This window comes from Neolamprologus multifasciatus, chromosome 15, assembly GCF_963576455.1.
Source record: "Neolamprologus multifasciatus chromosome 15, fNeoMul1.2, whole genome shotgun sequence".
NCBI classification, from domain to species: domain Eukaryota; kingdom Metazoa; phylum Chordata; class Actinopteri; order Cichliformes; family Cichlidae; genus Neolamprologus; species Neolamprologus multifasciatus.
The window spans coordinates 836,010-847,500 of NC_140453.1; the positions used below are offsets into that span (position 1 = coordinate 836,010).

Genomic DNA, 11,491 nt, shown 5'->3' on the forward strand with positions numbered 1-11,491 from the left:
TTTCAGACTCAGGCCAGCTGGAGAAGCAGCTGGAGGATGTGACGCTGGCTCGGAGAGACTTGGAGGACTCGTCCAAACACATCAAGACTCTTGAGAAACAGATGAAGAGCGTCACACAGGAACGGGATGACCTACAGAAGGTACAGCTAATGTTTCGTGTCATTTTCTGGATGTTTAAAGAGCTACAAACGAGTATGATTGTATCGATCAAGCTGAAATAACAAGTTATTGGATCTGAAATGCTCGACTCTGCTGTCGTCTGTGTCGTGTTCAGGATCTCGTGGACGCCAGCGAGAAGTTGAAGTCTCAGTCTAAAGAGCTGAAGGAAGCCCACAGCCAGAGAAAACTGGCCATGCAGGAGTTTTCAGAGCTGAACGAGAAGCTCACAGACCTCAGGTAGAAGCACGTCGACTGCTGGAGTTTCTTTAGTAATGCTTTTTAACAAAGTCCCGTCTGTGAATAAAACGCCCACGCTGGATCTTTTCCTTGTTCACAGGTCGGCGAAGCAGCGCCTGGTTCGTCAGCTGCGTGACAAAGAGGAGGAGATGGAAAGCCAGAATCAAAAGGTGGAGGCTCTCCGCCTCGAGGTGCGAAAGGCCGAGAGGGCCAAGAAGGAGGTAGAGTAGACTCCCTGTGGTTGCTGGCACGCCCCACTCTGTGTTCACCCACTCGAGGTTCATCCAAACGTGTGCGATCGCTGCAGACGTCCACAGATCACAGTGGCACAAAATGACGTGAAACATTGAGACGTTGTTCCTTGTGTGTTCGTAGAGCAGCATTTAACATGTGCTGTGTGTGATTGGTGGCAAGAAATGTTTGAGTTTTATCGCTCTATAAATACGACATCATATATAATCTTATTTCCACTCACGGCCTGAAGCTAGATGGAGAGAACCAGTCATGCAAATAAAATGAAACCAATAAGTCATTAAGAAAAATCCATCAGTGTTGCACATCTGTGATGGGGGGCGTATGTGACCCACCCGACTGTCTAAGTTTGAGTCTTTGTGTTCGCAGCTTCAGTTTCTGTTCATTTCAGCTTCTTTCACAACGTTTCGGGTCGTCACATAACATGAACTTTACTCTGAGGTCCGTTCACTCGTCTTTAGTCCGATGACCCGACGTTTTCTTTTCCAGTGGGCTCGTCAGTGCTGACAGGCTGTTTCATCCACGTCATCTTCATCAGACTGCACGTGTCCTCTCAGAGAGCTGCAGCTTTCTGGGGTTTAGTGCTCCTCTGGTTGTTATTAACCTGAACATCGGCCAACACCAGAGCGGATTTTACCCTCAGGAGTCCAAACCGTTTGTTTTTAACAGAAATGTCCTTTCACACTTTCCTCAGTCTTTAAACATAAACAGGCCACTCACTAGCATCACAGTTATTCCTTTTATTAGAAATGTCCTAATGCAGACGTTGCTCACAGGTTTAATGTGTTTGTCTCTGTAATGTAAAATATTTGTGCAGAAATCTAGAAACGTCCAAAGGTTCACAGAAGACGTGTTGCAGCTGTGCCGTGTTTGAAAAGCTCGTCTGCTTTCATCATCAGATGGAGGCTCAGGTGGAGGAGCAGGCGGCCGAGGCTCAGAAAGAGAAGAAGCTGAGAGAGCGCAACGAGCAGTACAGCCGACAGCTGCAGGAGGAGCTGGAGGGGCTGAAGGTGAGCGTCCACAGCAGTCAGAAGACTTGTTTTTAACCGTGTTTGAACACGTTTGAGTGTAAAGAAATAAAACCTTTTCTCAGTGCATATAAACCATTCACAAAGTACTAATGACTTAAAATATCTCCATCGGGGTGATTATTTCCCCCTGCATGAGTACAAAGAGTCTCACTGGCACTCTTTTCTCCACCCAGGTGAAGCAGGCGGGCTCCTCTGCTGCCCCGGCCCCGGCGGATCAAACCCAGGAGGTCGGGCGTCTACGTGGAGAAATGGAGAAGAAAACGATGTTCTTCGAGGAAGAGTTGGCCCGCAGGGGGGCGCAGTACAGCGCCGAGCTGAAGGCGCTGCGTAAGGAGCTGAGAGACGCCGAGAGCCAACAGCTCAACCTGCAGAAAGAGATCCTGATGCTCAAAGACAAACTGGAAAAGACTCGTCGTGAAAGGTATCGCACAAGTTTCCCCTTCCTGGGGACTGTCGTTAGCGTTAGTTCACTTTAGGTTCGTCTTTAATACGCTGAGTTTAATTCTGTCGTCTCTTTCAGTGACGAGTCCACGAGGTAATTACTGTTAACGATAGTTTCATCCATGAATCCCTTTGTGCTATAAATATAGTAGAAGTCCAGCCGTCCCCTAACATTTCCATAAATTGTGTTTAAATGGGTCGTAAATATAACGGCGAGAGTTTCCCAGGAACACTGTCGCAGTGTTTGCCCCACAAACATGAGTGCATTTCATTCCCAAGGCTGCACTAGTCCAGCTCCCTTTTATTTTTTGACATTTTAAATTTACAGTAATGGTAATAGTAGGCTGGTAAAATAAACATCTTAAAAAATGAAGATGACCTCGATGCTTGGGTCAGATGGGCTGCTGGAGGAAAGGTCTCACTGAGCCGGCCTGTTAGTCAGAGCTGGAAGGATGCAGGTCCCAAACTGGATTTGAAAGGTTTAAAAAAAGATTCAAAGGTCTTGAAATCACCTTTATACCTGTAGATGTCCTGATTACCCTGAATGACTCCTGTTACTCTACTATTAGTGTTTAAAATGAATCTGCAGGAGACGCAGTTTAAAGCTGTCTGTGCTCGGCGGCTGCAGCGAGCTATTAATCTGTAATATGTCAAAAAGAGCTGCAAACCCTTATTTCTTACAGCGGCTGACACATCCTGATGTTTGCTCTGCTGCAGATCAGCATCACTTATTCTTGTGTTTGCTGATATGGGGCATGTGAAGCTGCAACATGCAGACGATTGAATATTTCTGTTGTAAGACGTCTGTAGAGAAATGTTTCAGATCTGAGTGTTTAAAGGTGTCACACCTGCCCCTCGGTTCATCCTGGAGCACAAATGTAAACCAGTCTAAACCAACAGTGCCGTCTCCACAGGCCTGTTCAAACTTCACTGTAGTCACTACACAGTGATGGTTGGTGATAAAATGAGAGCAGCAGAGGCTGAAATGGTAACAAAATAAAAAGATCTGTCAAACTGTGTCAACGTGGAGGTTTTATACCAATGAATGAAAAGAAGTTGTTTCTTCTGCGGCGCTCAGGCTGATCCAACACTGAGCTGCTCGTTTAATAAAAACGTGTTTTTGTGGCGAAAGCTGCGGCGCTTTGTTTTGGTACCCTGTCCCATCCTGCCTGCTGTTAGTGCCATATTACCCCCACTGCTTTCTAAGTCCGTTTCAAACTGTATCAGATTCTAACTGCATTAATGTGTTTGGGCTGAATAATGATCTAAGGTTTGCACAGATGTGGGAGGAAGCTCCAACAGACGTGTTGGTCTTAATGTTAAAATGACAAATGCGAGAAATCAGAGAGTTTTGCATTTATAACTTGTGGGTTGGGAATAAATGTAAGTTTATACAAAGTCACAAGTTTTACAGTAAGTCTGTGTGTGTGTTTTTTCCCGTCCAGCCAAAGTGAGCGGGAGGAGTTTGAGACGGAGTACAAGCAGGAGTATGAGCGAGAGCGAGTCCTGCTCACTGAAGAAAACAAGAAGCTGTCCAGTGACCTCGATAAGGTGACACATCTCCATCTGTTGATACACAAAGTAACAAAGTGACTGTCGGCGCACAAACCTGGGTCATCAGTCAGTCTGTAGTGAGCTCTCCAACACACACTAACACAGCGCTGTGACCCCAGGTAACCCCAAACTCTTTCATCACATTCCTCCCTCCACCCCCGCTTCGGCAATGCCAAAGAAATCACTGTTCAATATCCTGCGTAAAAACACCCGTAGCCGCCTCCACGGGCGGATGGAATGACGCTCTGGACGGAGCTCTGTTGACTTTGGACGTTCAGAAAGGCTCGTTTCAAACAATGTCTCATGAGCAGGAGACATTCTGACATGTGGACTGAAGTGTTGGTTTTAAAGTCTCTCCGTGACGTGGACGCAGTGTAGATTATATCAGTGTGCTTATTTGTGTTTTGTTAGTTGATAAAGATGGATTCGATCTGCGTGTGCGTTAGCTCCACCACCAAATACCTTTTCAGCACGTTTTGAAGTGTGTAAAAAATTCTTGTTTGACTCGTCTCAGCTTTCAAAGGAGGCTCCAGAGTTCAAACTGCTTCGTCTTCACTCGGCTTCGTGCACATTGTTGTTCCTTAGGCCGTGTTGGCGCAGTATTAGAAATGCATGAAACGACCTGTAGGCTGGACGTGTTCAGTTTGTCCAACTTTCCAGCTGCATTTGACCTCCGTCGTTGTTTTCGGCCTGAATTTCCACGATCAAAGAAACATCACAGGAAAAGCTGTTTGCGTTCAGCTGTTGACAGAAGGAAATTGGCAGTGAATAAATATGAAAAGACATCCCAGTGTGAGAACATCATCCATTGTCAGCGTGAACTGTTTTAGCAGCAGAAATGAAAAAGGAATCTGGACCCTGGTCAGGAATATCTGCAGCTTCTTCTCCAAGAGCAGGCAGATGTGATCGATCAGCATCATTTATCTCCCCACAGAAGTTCTTGTTGTGCCTCAGCATCGTCATGTTCTTGAACTTGCAGTTAAAAATAAAAACCAACAATCGTTATCAGCTGGTAAAAACGTTACTGAGAGATTTCACTTTCAGAGAGATGCTTGATAATAAAAAGTGCATCTTTCTGCCGTTTCACAAGTCGGACACAGTTGAGCGAGTCTCAGCATCACTTTGGTCATTTGCACTGTTACAATGTTGCTGTTTCAAATATTGAGCAGGAAATCTGAGACAAAGGTTTTGGTTCTGTGTGACCTCACAGAGAGCAGATATCCATATATGGTCATCCCAGGCTTACAGCACATACACACCTGCTGCTCAAACCTGCTGTTTATCAGAGATGCTCTGAATAAACTGAAACGTCTGGTTTAAGACAGAATTATTCTTTATCTTAAACTCTGTTCATCTGTGTAAAACGCCCGTTTAAAGAAGTCGTGGGGAGAAATGATGCAGAATCTCTGACATGTTTTCTTTCTCCAGCATGAAGTATTTTGTAGAGTTTACTGCGTTAATGGCTACATCCATGATTTCCTGACATCCGATGGTCATTTCCAAACCCGAGTAGCTACACATCTGTCACATCTGTGTCGTTCTGGACGTTTTCATAGTAACATGAGGTCAGGTGTGTGTGGAGCATGTTTCATGCCTAAGCTGGTGGATTTGCCCCCAAAGGTTTGCATGAAGAATGTCACAGTGACGTAAAGCCTTTACAAGACTGACATTTGTGTTTGCTGGAAACCAGCTTGTAGACCAGTTCCAGTGCTAACTATCCCACTTTCCTCGTTCCACAAATATAATGAGCAGTGAGCCGACCTCATGTCAGAGGATCTCACCTTCACATGTGAGTAACACACGTGGTCCTGGTGTGATGGAGCAGCTGAATCATAAAGTCTGTCTTCAACAATACGCTGATTACTTTTACGCGAGCACCTGAACCTCTCATGTTCACTGACAACACGAATGCAAACTGTGTAATGAGTTCATTACCAGGCGTTAGACTTTGACACTTTACAATATTGTGTTTAATAGCATGCTCTCCTCCCCCCATGTTCCTGTAGCTAACCACCAAGTATGAGAAGATGAGCAGCTCCAACAGGCAGCTGGAGGATGAGATGAGGGAGCTGGCTGATAAAAAGGAGAGTGTAGCTCACTGGGAGGCCCAGATCACAGAAATCATCCAATGGTAAGAGACGCTCATATATGCACACTGCAACATCTCAAATGCCCCAAATACTTGCTGAGGCATACGCTTTCCCCGCTGATGTTAAAGCGCCAATTCAAAGGCGTTTATGTTCAGTGCGAGCAGACACGCTTCTGTCTCGTAGTGGATCGGGTTCCTTCTTGGAGTTTAACTGCAGCATTTCTCACATACGCTGAAGATCAGAGCTGCTCGGCCCTGCCTTCCACTCAGATCACTTCTCAGTGCAGCTGACGCCTCGCCAGCTGCTCAGCCTCTCACTGTTGGACAAGCCTAAAGTCTTTACATAGCACACATACCACACACACTTCAGACATGTAAGTACAAGTGCTGAGTGTGGAATGCAGGTTTAGAGGAATGTAGTGATCACTGTTGCCCCCTGGTGGCCGGCGTTTGCTACTGCAGGGGCTAAATAAGGAAGTAGGATCACTTGTAGGTAAAAACAAAATGAATGAAACATTCTTTCACGACTTGACACAAACTCTGATTTTTGAATGTCAAACGTGTGTGGCGTGCACTCTGTGCATCAGCGTCAGTCTGCTGTGAACACCATCAGTGTTTATTCTACCTGAGCGTTCAGGATTAGTGAGCTGCTCACCTGCAGGCTGAACGTGTCTGTTGGTGTCGGTGCGTGGTGAATGATGTGTAAGCAATGGTTAAGTGTGATACGGGTCACAGGACCTGAAGAGCAACAGTGAAAAGGCGTGTTTACATAGTGTGTTTGTGTGTGTGTGTGTGTGTGTGTGTGTGTGTGTGAAGGATGTTTGTAGAGAGCTTCAAACAGCCCATCAGTGCTCGTACTGACCGAGAGTGGAACACATCTTTATATGTAAAATAAATAATAATGAGATGCTGTCAGTGAGTTTTAGTGTTGGACTCTTGGTTTTATGGTAAAGTTGACACCCATGCAATGTGTTTACATTTGTAGTAATCCGTGTGTGTGTGTGTGTGTGTCAGGGTGAGTGATGAGAAAGATGCTCGGGGCTACCTGCAGGCTCTGGCCACTAAGATGACAGAAGAGCTGGAGGGGCTGAGAAGCAGCAGCCTGGGAGCGAGAGCCACGGTAAATAAACACAAACACTTCATCTGTCTGCTGCAGAACTGAAGGAAATCCCTTGTTGTTGTTGTTAGAAACTAGTTCAGTAATTATACATTTTAAAATGATGAAGCCAAAGTGTAGCTTGAATGAATATCATCAAAGACAGTCTTTCACTCTTTTACACTGACAGATAAGTCGAGCAGTGGCGAGTCCCTTTCTGTCTGGTGATTCGCTCAGTTTCTGCTTCTGTCTCCGTTTCAGGACATGCCGTGGAAAATGCGGCGTTTGGCCAAGCTGGACATGTCTGCACGGCTGGAGCTGCAGTCGGCCCTGGACGCTGAGATCAGGGCAAAGCAGAGCATCCAGGACGAGCTGAACAAAGTCAAGGCCAACAACATTTCCACAGAATGGTACGATGCTAAACTTGTCTTTTTTAAAACAACTTAAAACAACTTTTGCTAAACGACAGCTAACGTCTCATTGTGTCTGATCAGTAAACTGCAGGAAGTTGAAAGTAAAAACCAGGAACTGCTGGCTGAGATCGAGCGTCTGAAAAAGGAGACGGAGGAGCTGCGGCTACGGCGAGGTGAGCACGCGTGCTGTGGCTGAGTGGGCGCCGTGCACGGAAACCTTTGGAGATTATCACACTGCAGGAGGGTTATGCAGCAATCAGACGCTCGGGACTCGTATGTGTACAGAAACATGTATTGTTGCTCGCGGCTCGTGAATCTGCGCCCAGCTCTGAGGCAGTCCTGTGACTCGTGTAAGTCACCCTTTGATGTGTTGATATTGTGTTCTTAACAATGGTTGTCCTGTTTGTCCTGTGACTATAGGTGTCAAGCACCAGGATTCCCAGAATTCCTTCTTGGCTTTTCTCAACGCCCCCACCTCAGCGCTCGACCAGTTCGATGTAAGCATTACAGAGAAAATCTGGTTATGAGCACGACAAGTGATTCAAATCCATGACTTTGATTCTCTGCTCTCCATTAAGATGTTTTCTTCACTTCATTATTTATTTTTTCACCAGTTTTTATTTTTGTTTGTCTTTTGTTTTCCTCACATCACTTCCTGCCACACAAGGACTCTTATTCCTCATCCTCATCTTCTCTAATTGAGTTTTGGGAAGATGTAAGTTTATCTTGGTCAGTCGGGTGTGTGTGTGTCTGTGTGTGTGTCTGTGTGTGTGTGTGTGTGTGTGTGTGTGTGTGTCTGTCTGTCTGTCTGTCTGTCTGTCTGTCTGTCTGTCTGTCTGTCTGTCTGTGTGTGTGTGTGTGTGTGTCTGTCTGTGTGAGTGTGTGTGTGTGTGAGTGTGTGTGTGTGTGTGTGAGTGTGTGTGTGTGTGTCTGTGTCTGTGAGTGTGTGAGTGTGTGTCTGTGAGTGTGTGAGTGTGTGTGTGTGTCTGTGTGAGTGTGTGTGTGTGTCTGTGTGTGTGCATCTGTGTCTGTGTGTGTGTGTGTGTGTGTGTGTGCGTCTGTGTCTGTGTGAGTGTGTGTGTGTGTCTGTGTGAGTGTGTGTGTGTGTCTGTGTGAGTGTGTGTGTGTGTGTGTGTGTCTGTCTGTGTGTGTGTGTGTCTGTCTGTGTGTGTGTGTGTGTGTGTGTGTGTGTGTGTGTCTGTGTGTGTGAGTGTGTGTGTGTGTGTCTGAGTGTGTGTGTGAGTGTGTGTGTGTGTGTGTGTGTCTGTGAGTGTGAGTGTGTGTCTGTGTGTGTGCGTGTGTGTCTGTGTGTGTGCATCTGTGTCTGTGTGTGTGTGCATCTGTGTCTGTGTGTGCGTCTGTCTGTGTCTGTGTGAGTGTGTGTCTGTGTGAGTGTGAGTGTGCGTCTGCGTGAGTGTGAGTGTGCGTCTGCGTGAGTGTGAGTGTGCGTCTGTGTCTGTGTGTGCGTCTGTCTGTGTGTGTGTCTGTGTGTGTGTGTGTGTGTGCGTCTGTCTGTGTGTGTGTGTGAGTGTGTGTGTCTGTGTGTGTGTGTGTGTCTGTGTGTGTAGGACTGAGTATATGAACTAGATGTGCAGACTGTAGATTTGTGTGTTACTATGGAAACGTGGGTCAGTATTTGCTGTTACTTGAAGGAAACTCTGTGTTTTTATAACGAGATGATTTAAAAGTGGTTTTCACGTCTGTTAGAACTACATGTGATTGTACGAAGATAAAATGAAAACATAGACGAACTTTTAGTTTCTGTTAGTTTGGTTAAAAAAACTTTCCTCGAGAGGCTTTGATGGACGTGTTTTATGGAGACTGAGTCAGCTGCCCTTTAAAACTTGTGTAACTATGAGCTACATCTGAGACTAAAAACTAAAATAAAACATTTTTAAACAGTAAAAACTAAAGTGGAAGAAAATCCACTGAAGCTAAACTGGATTAAAAAACTAACCAGAAAATGCAAAACTGGTTATTTGTTCCATATCTAAGCCCACAATCCTTTGAGTTTGGCGACAGAGAGCAGGACGCACACTGAGCTGACTGCAGGGCATCTAATCTTTCTCTTTTCATGTAGTCGAGACGTCAGGAGAATCATTTTGTCTCTAACAGTTGAAATTAGGAGGGTTGATGGTGAGTATGAGCCCAGGCAGTGAAGTAAACGAGTGTCGAGGGCTGACAAAAAGTGAGTTAGCGCTGGAGCACCAAAGGCAGCATGAAAACACAACATCTTCTGTCGGTGTTGCGCTGGCCTGCAGTTTTTACTTCAGGCTAAACTGGATCTGCTGCGTCTGGCTCCCTCAGAAGCTGCATGACCTCCATGTTTGCTGCCAACATGAGCGTTTTGGACTGAAGCTGCTCAGCGAGGGAATAATAATGTTGTGGCAGCTTCTCTAAACACACTGAGGACAAACGGGGAAAAGTGGAGTTTGCAGAACGTGTCCACTTTTAAAACCAGATGTTTTCATTGTTTCCAGTGCAGATTCATTTGACCTGCTTTAAGAAAATAACATGGCTTTAGTTTAATTCAGTATGAACTCTTGTGAAGGTGGACATTTCTTGTAGTCCTTGTATTTAGATGCTTGCTGCACTGGCTCTACTTTGGCTTTCTACAGCGAGAACCTGAGAAAACAACATTATTCACAAACATGAAGTATTTTTCCAGTCAGGCCGGTCGCTCTTCTCTGTGCTGCATTTCCTTAGTCGCTCCTTCATATTACATGTGTACTTTTCCACCATGTCTGCAGCACAGCCCTCATGGATACAGGAATCTAATGCAGTGCTTCCCAACCAGGCTCGCTGTGCCCCAGTGTGGCCCCAGTGTGGCCCCAGTGTGGCCCCAGTGTGGCCCCAGTGTGGCCCCAGTGTGGCCCCAGTGTGGCCCCAGTGTGGCCCCAGTGTGATATTGCACAGTTCATTTGACTGAAACAAGCAGCTTAAATTCAACAAAGCGACTGAACTGAAACATGTTTGAGCAGAAGGTGATGGATCCAGGTGTGAATCATGAGAGCTGTTAAAATGTAAATCGATGGTTTTCTGTTAGTCTCATTGAGCTGCAGAGGAAACGCTGCATCGGCCGGACGTGGTTGGGAATCACGGGTCTAACGTGGAACAGCCTTTTTCATGTGTCTCCCTGAGTCTGTTTAAAGATGTTTTCAGCCTTTCTGACTCACCTGTGTCTCTGCCTCTCCTCCTGCCGCTGAAGCACTCGCCGTCCGTCGGCCCGGCTAGCAAAGGCAGACGTGTAAGCACCATCGCAGATGTGTAGTCTTGTCACGCTGGTTCATTTGTGTGTTTGCATGGCAGGTGTGTTTGAATCAGATTGTGCCTGTATGTGTTGCTGCTACAGGTGCTTTGTTTGCATGGTTTCTGGTGCTCGGCATGTGTGATACTGTTGTGCTTTGAAAGCTCAGTGACTGTGACGTGTTTGCTGTGTGTTATGGTGACAGCCCTTTCCTGTTAGCATGAATGCTGGCGAGGTGGTTTCACTAATCTGTTCTTCTTCTCCTCGTCGCCTTCCTTTTACATCTTCCTCCCGTTTGTCGCACCTTTCTGACCCTCTGTCCTCTCTCCACAGGTGGACTCTGTGGACTTCACCCCCTCCAACACTCCGTCTCGGGAAGATGACCCCAAGTCCCACCTTAAGTCCCGCTCTCGTTCACCTTCCACGGCGAGTGACATGGAGCCGATAGAGGTTAGACATTCCCTAAATCTGGGCGGGAACGATTCTTCACGTTTTTATAGAAACACTGATGATGTTTTTGTGTTGTTGTTCACGTAGTTGATCGATCACCCTCGCTCAGTTCAGACGCCCACCATGCGCTCAGGAGGTTATGGCAGTATCGGGCGCTCCTCGCCTAAGGTTAGTCATCGATCACTCGCTGCTGAACGACCACGTCTCAGGTTTCTGTTTGATAACCGCTCGTTATGTCCTCCGCAGCCCAAAGCACATCAGTTTGTAGTGAAGACATTCAACACACCCACCAAGTGTAACCAGTGCACCTCTCTGATGGTCGGGCTCATCCGTCAAGGCTGCACGTGCGAAGGTGAGCGCGAGAGAATCGGACGGGGATGTTTGACACGATTGAGTACTCCTACAGCGCTGACCCGTCTCCCTCTGTCCTTCCAGTATGCAACTTTTCCTGCCACGTAACGTGTGCGGACAAAGCTCCAGCTGTGTGCCCCGTGCCGCAGGACCAGACCAAGGGCCCGCTGG

General features: G+C 46.5%; 1 protein-coding gene across 12 annotated transcripts in view; it reads left to right on the plus strand.

Moving 5' to 3' along the window:
• The window catches only part of cdc42bpab (CDC42 binding protein kinase alpha (DMPK-like) b), a 72,972-nt gene that overhangs the window by 52,444 nt on the left and 9,037 nt on the right, over window positions 1-11,491 (plus strand). For 4 of the 12 annotated variants that reach the window (XM_085133880.1, XM_085133883.1, XM_085133881.1 and 1 more), the window contains 18 exons: window positions 7-140; window positions 275-396; window positions 497-617; window positions 1,548-1,658; window positions 1,853-2,100; window positions 2,200-2,214; window positions 3,566-3,671; window positions 5,681-5,805; window positions 6,778-6,883; window positions 7,121-7,269; window positions 7,354-7,445; window positions 7,693-7,769; window positions 7,940-7,987; window positions 10,481-10,519; window positions 10,853-10,969; window positions 11,057-11,137; window positions 11,216-11,321; window positions 11,405-11,491. The exon at window positions 11,405-11,491 is cut by the window's right edge and continues 50 nt beyond it. In XM_085133880.1, coding sequence (XP_084990006.1) covers window positions 7-140; window positions 275-396; window positions 497-617; window positions 1,548-1,658; window positions 1,853-2,100; window positions 2,200-2,214; window positions 3,566-3,671; window positions 5,681-5,805; window positions 6,778-6,883; window positions 7,121-7,269; window positions 7,354-7,445; window positions 7,693-7,769; window positions 7,940-7,987; window positions 10,481-10,519; window positions 10,853-10,969; window positions 11,057-11,137; window positions 11,216-11,321; window positions 11,405-11,491 — 1,884 coding nt within the window. The remainder of the gene's footprint in view (window positions 1-6; window positions 141-274; window positions 397-496; window positions 618-1,547; window positions 1,659-1,852; window positions 2,101-2,199; window positions 2,215-3,565; window positions 3,672-5,680; window positions 5,806-6,777; window positions 6,884-7,120; window positions 7,270-7,353; window positions 7,446-7,692; window positions 7,770-7,939; window positions 7,988-10,480; window positions 10,520-10,852; window positions 10,970-11,056; window positions 11,138-11,215; window positions 11,322-11,404) is intronic. The other 8 variants (XM_085133886.1, XM_085133892.1, XM_085133890.1 and 5 more) reach the window with 6 other exon arrangements.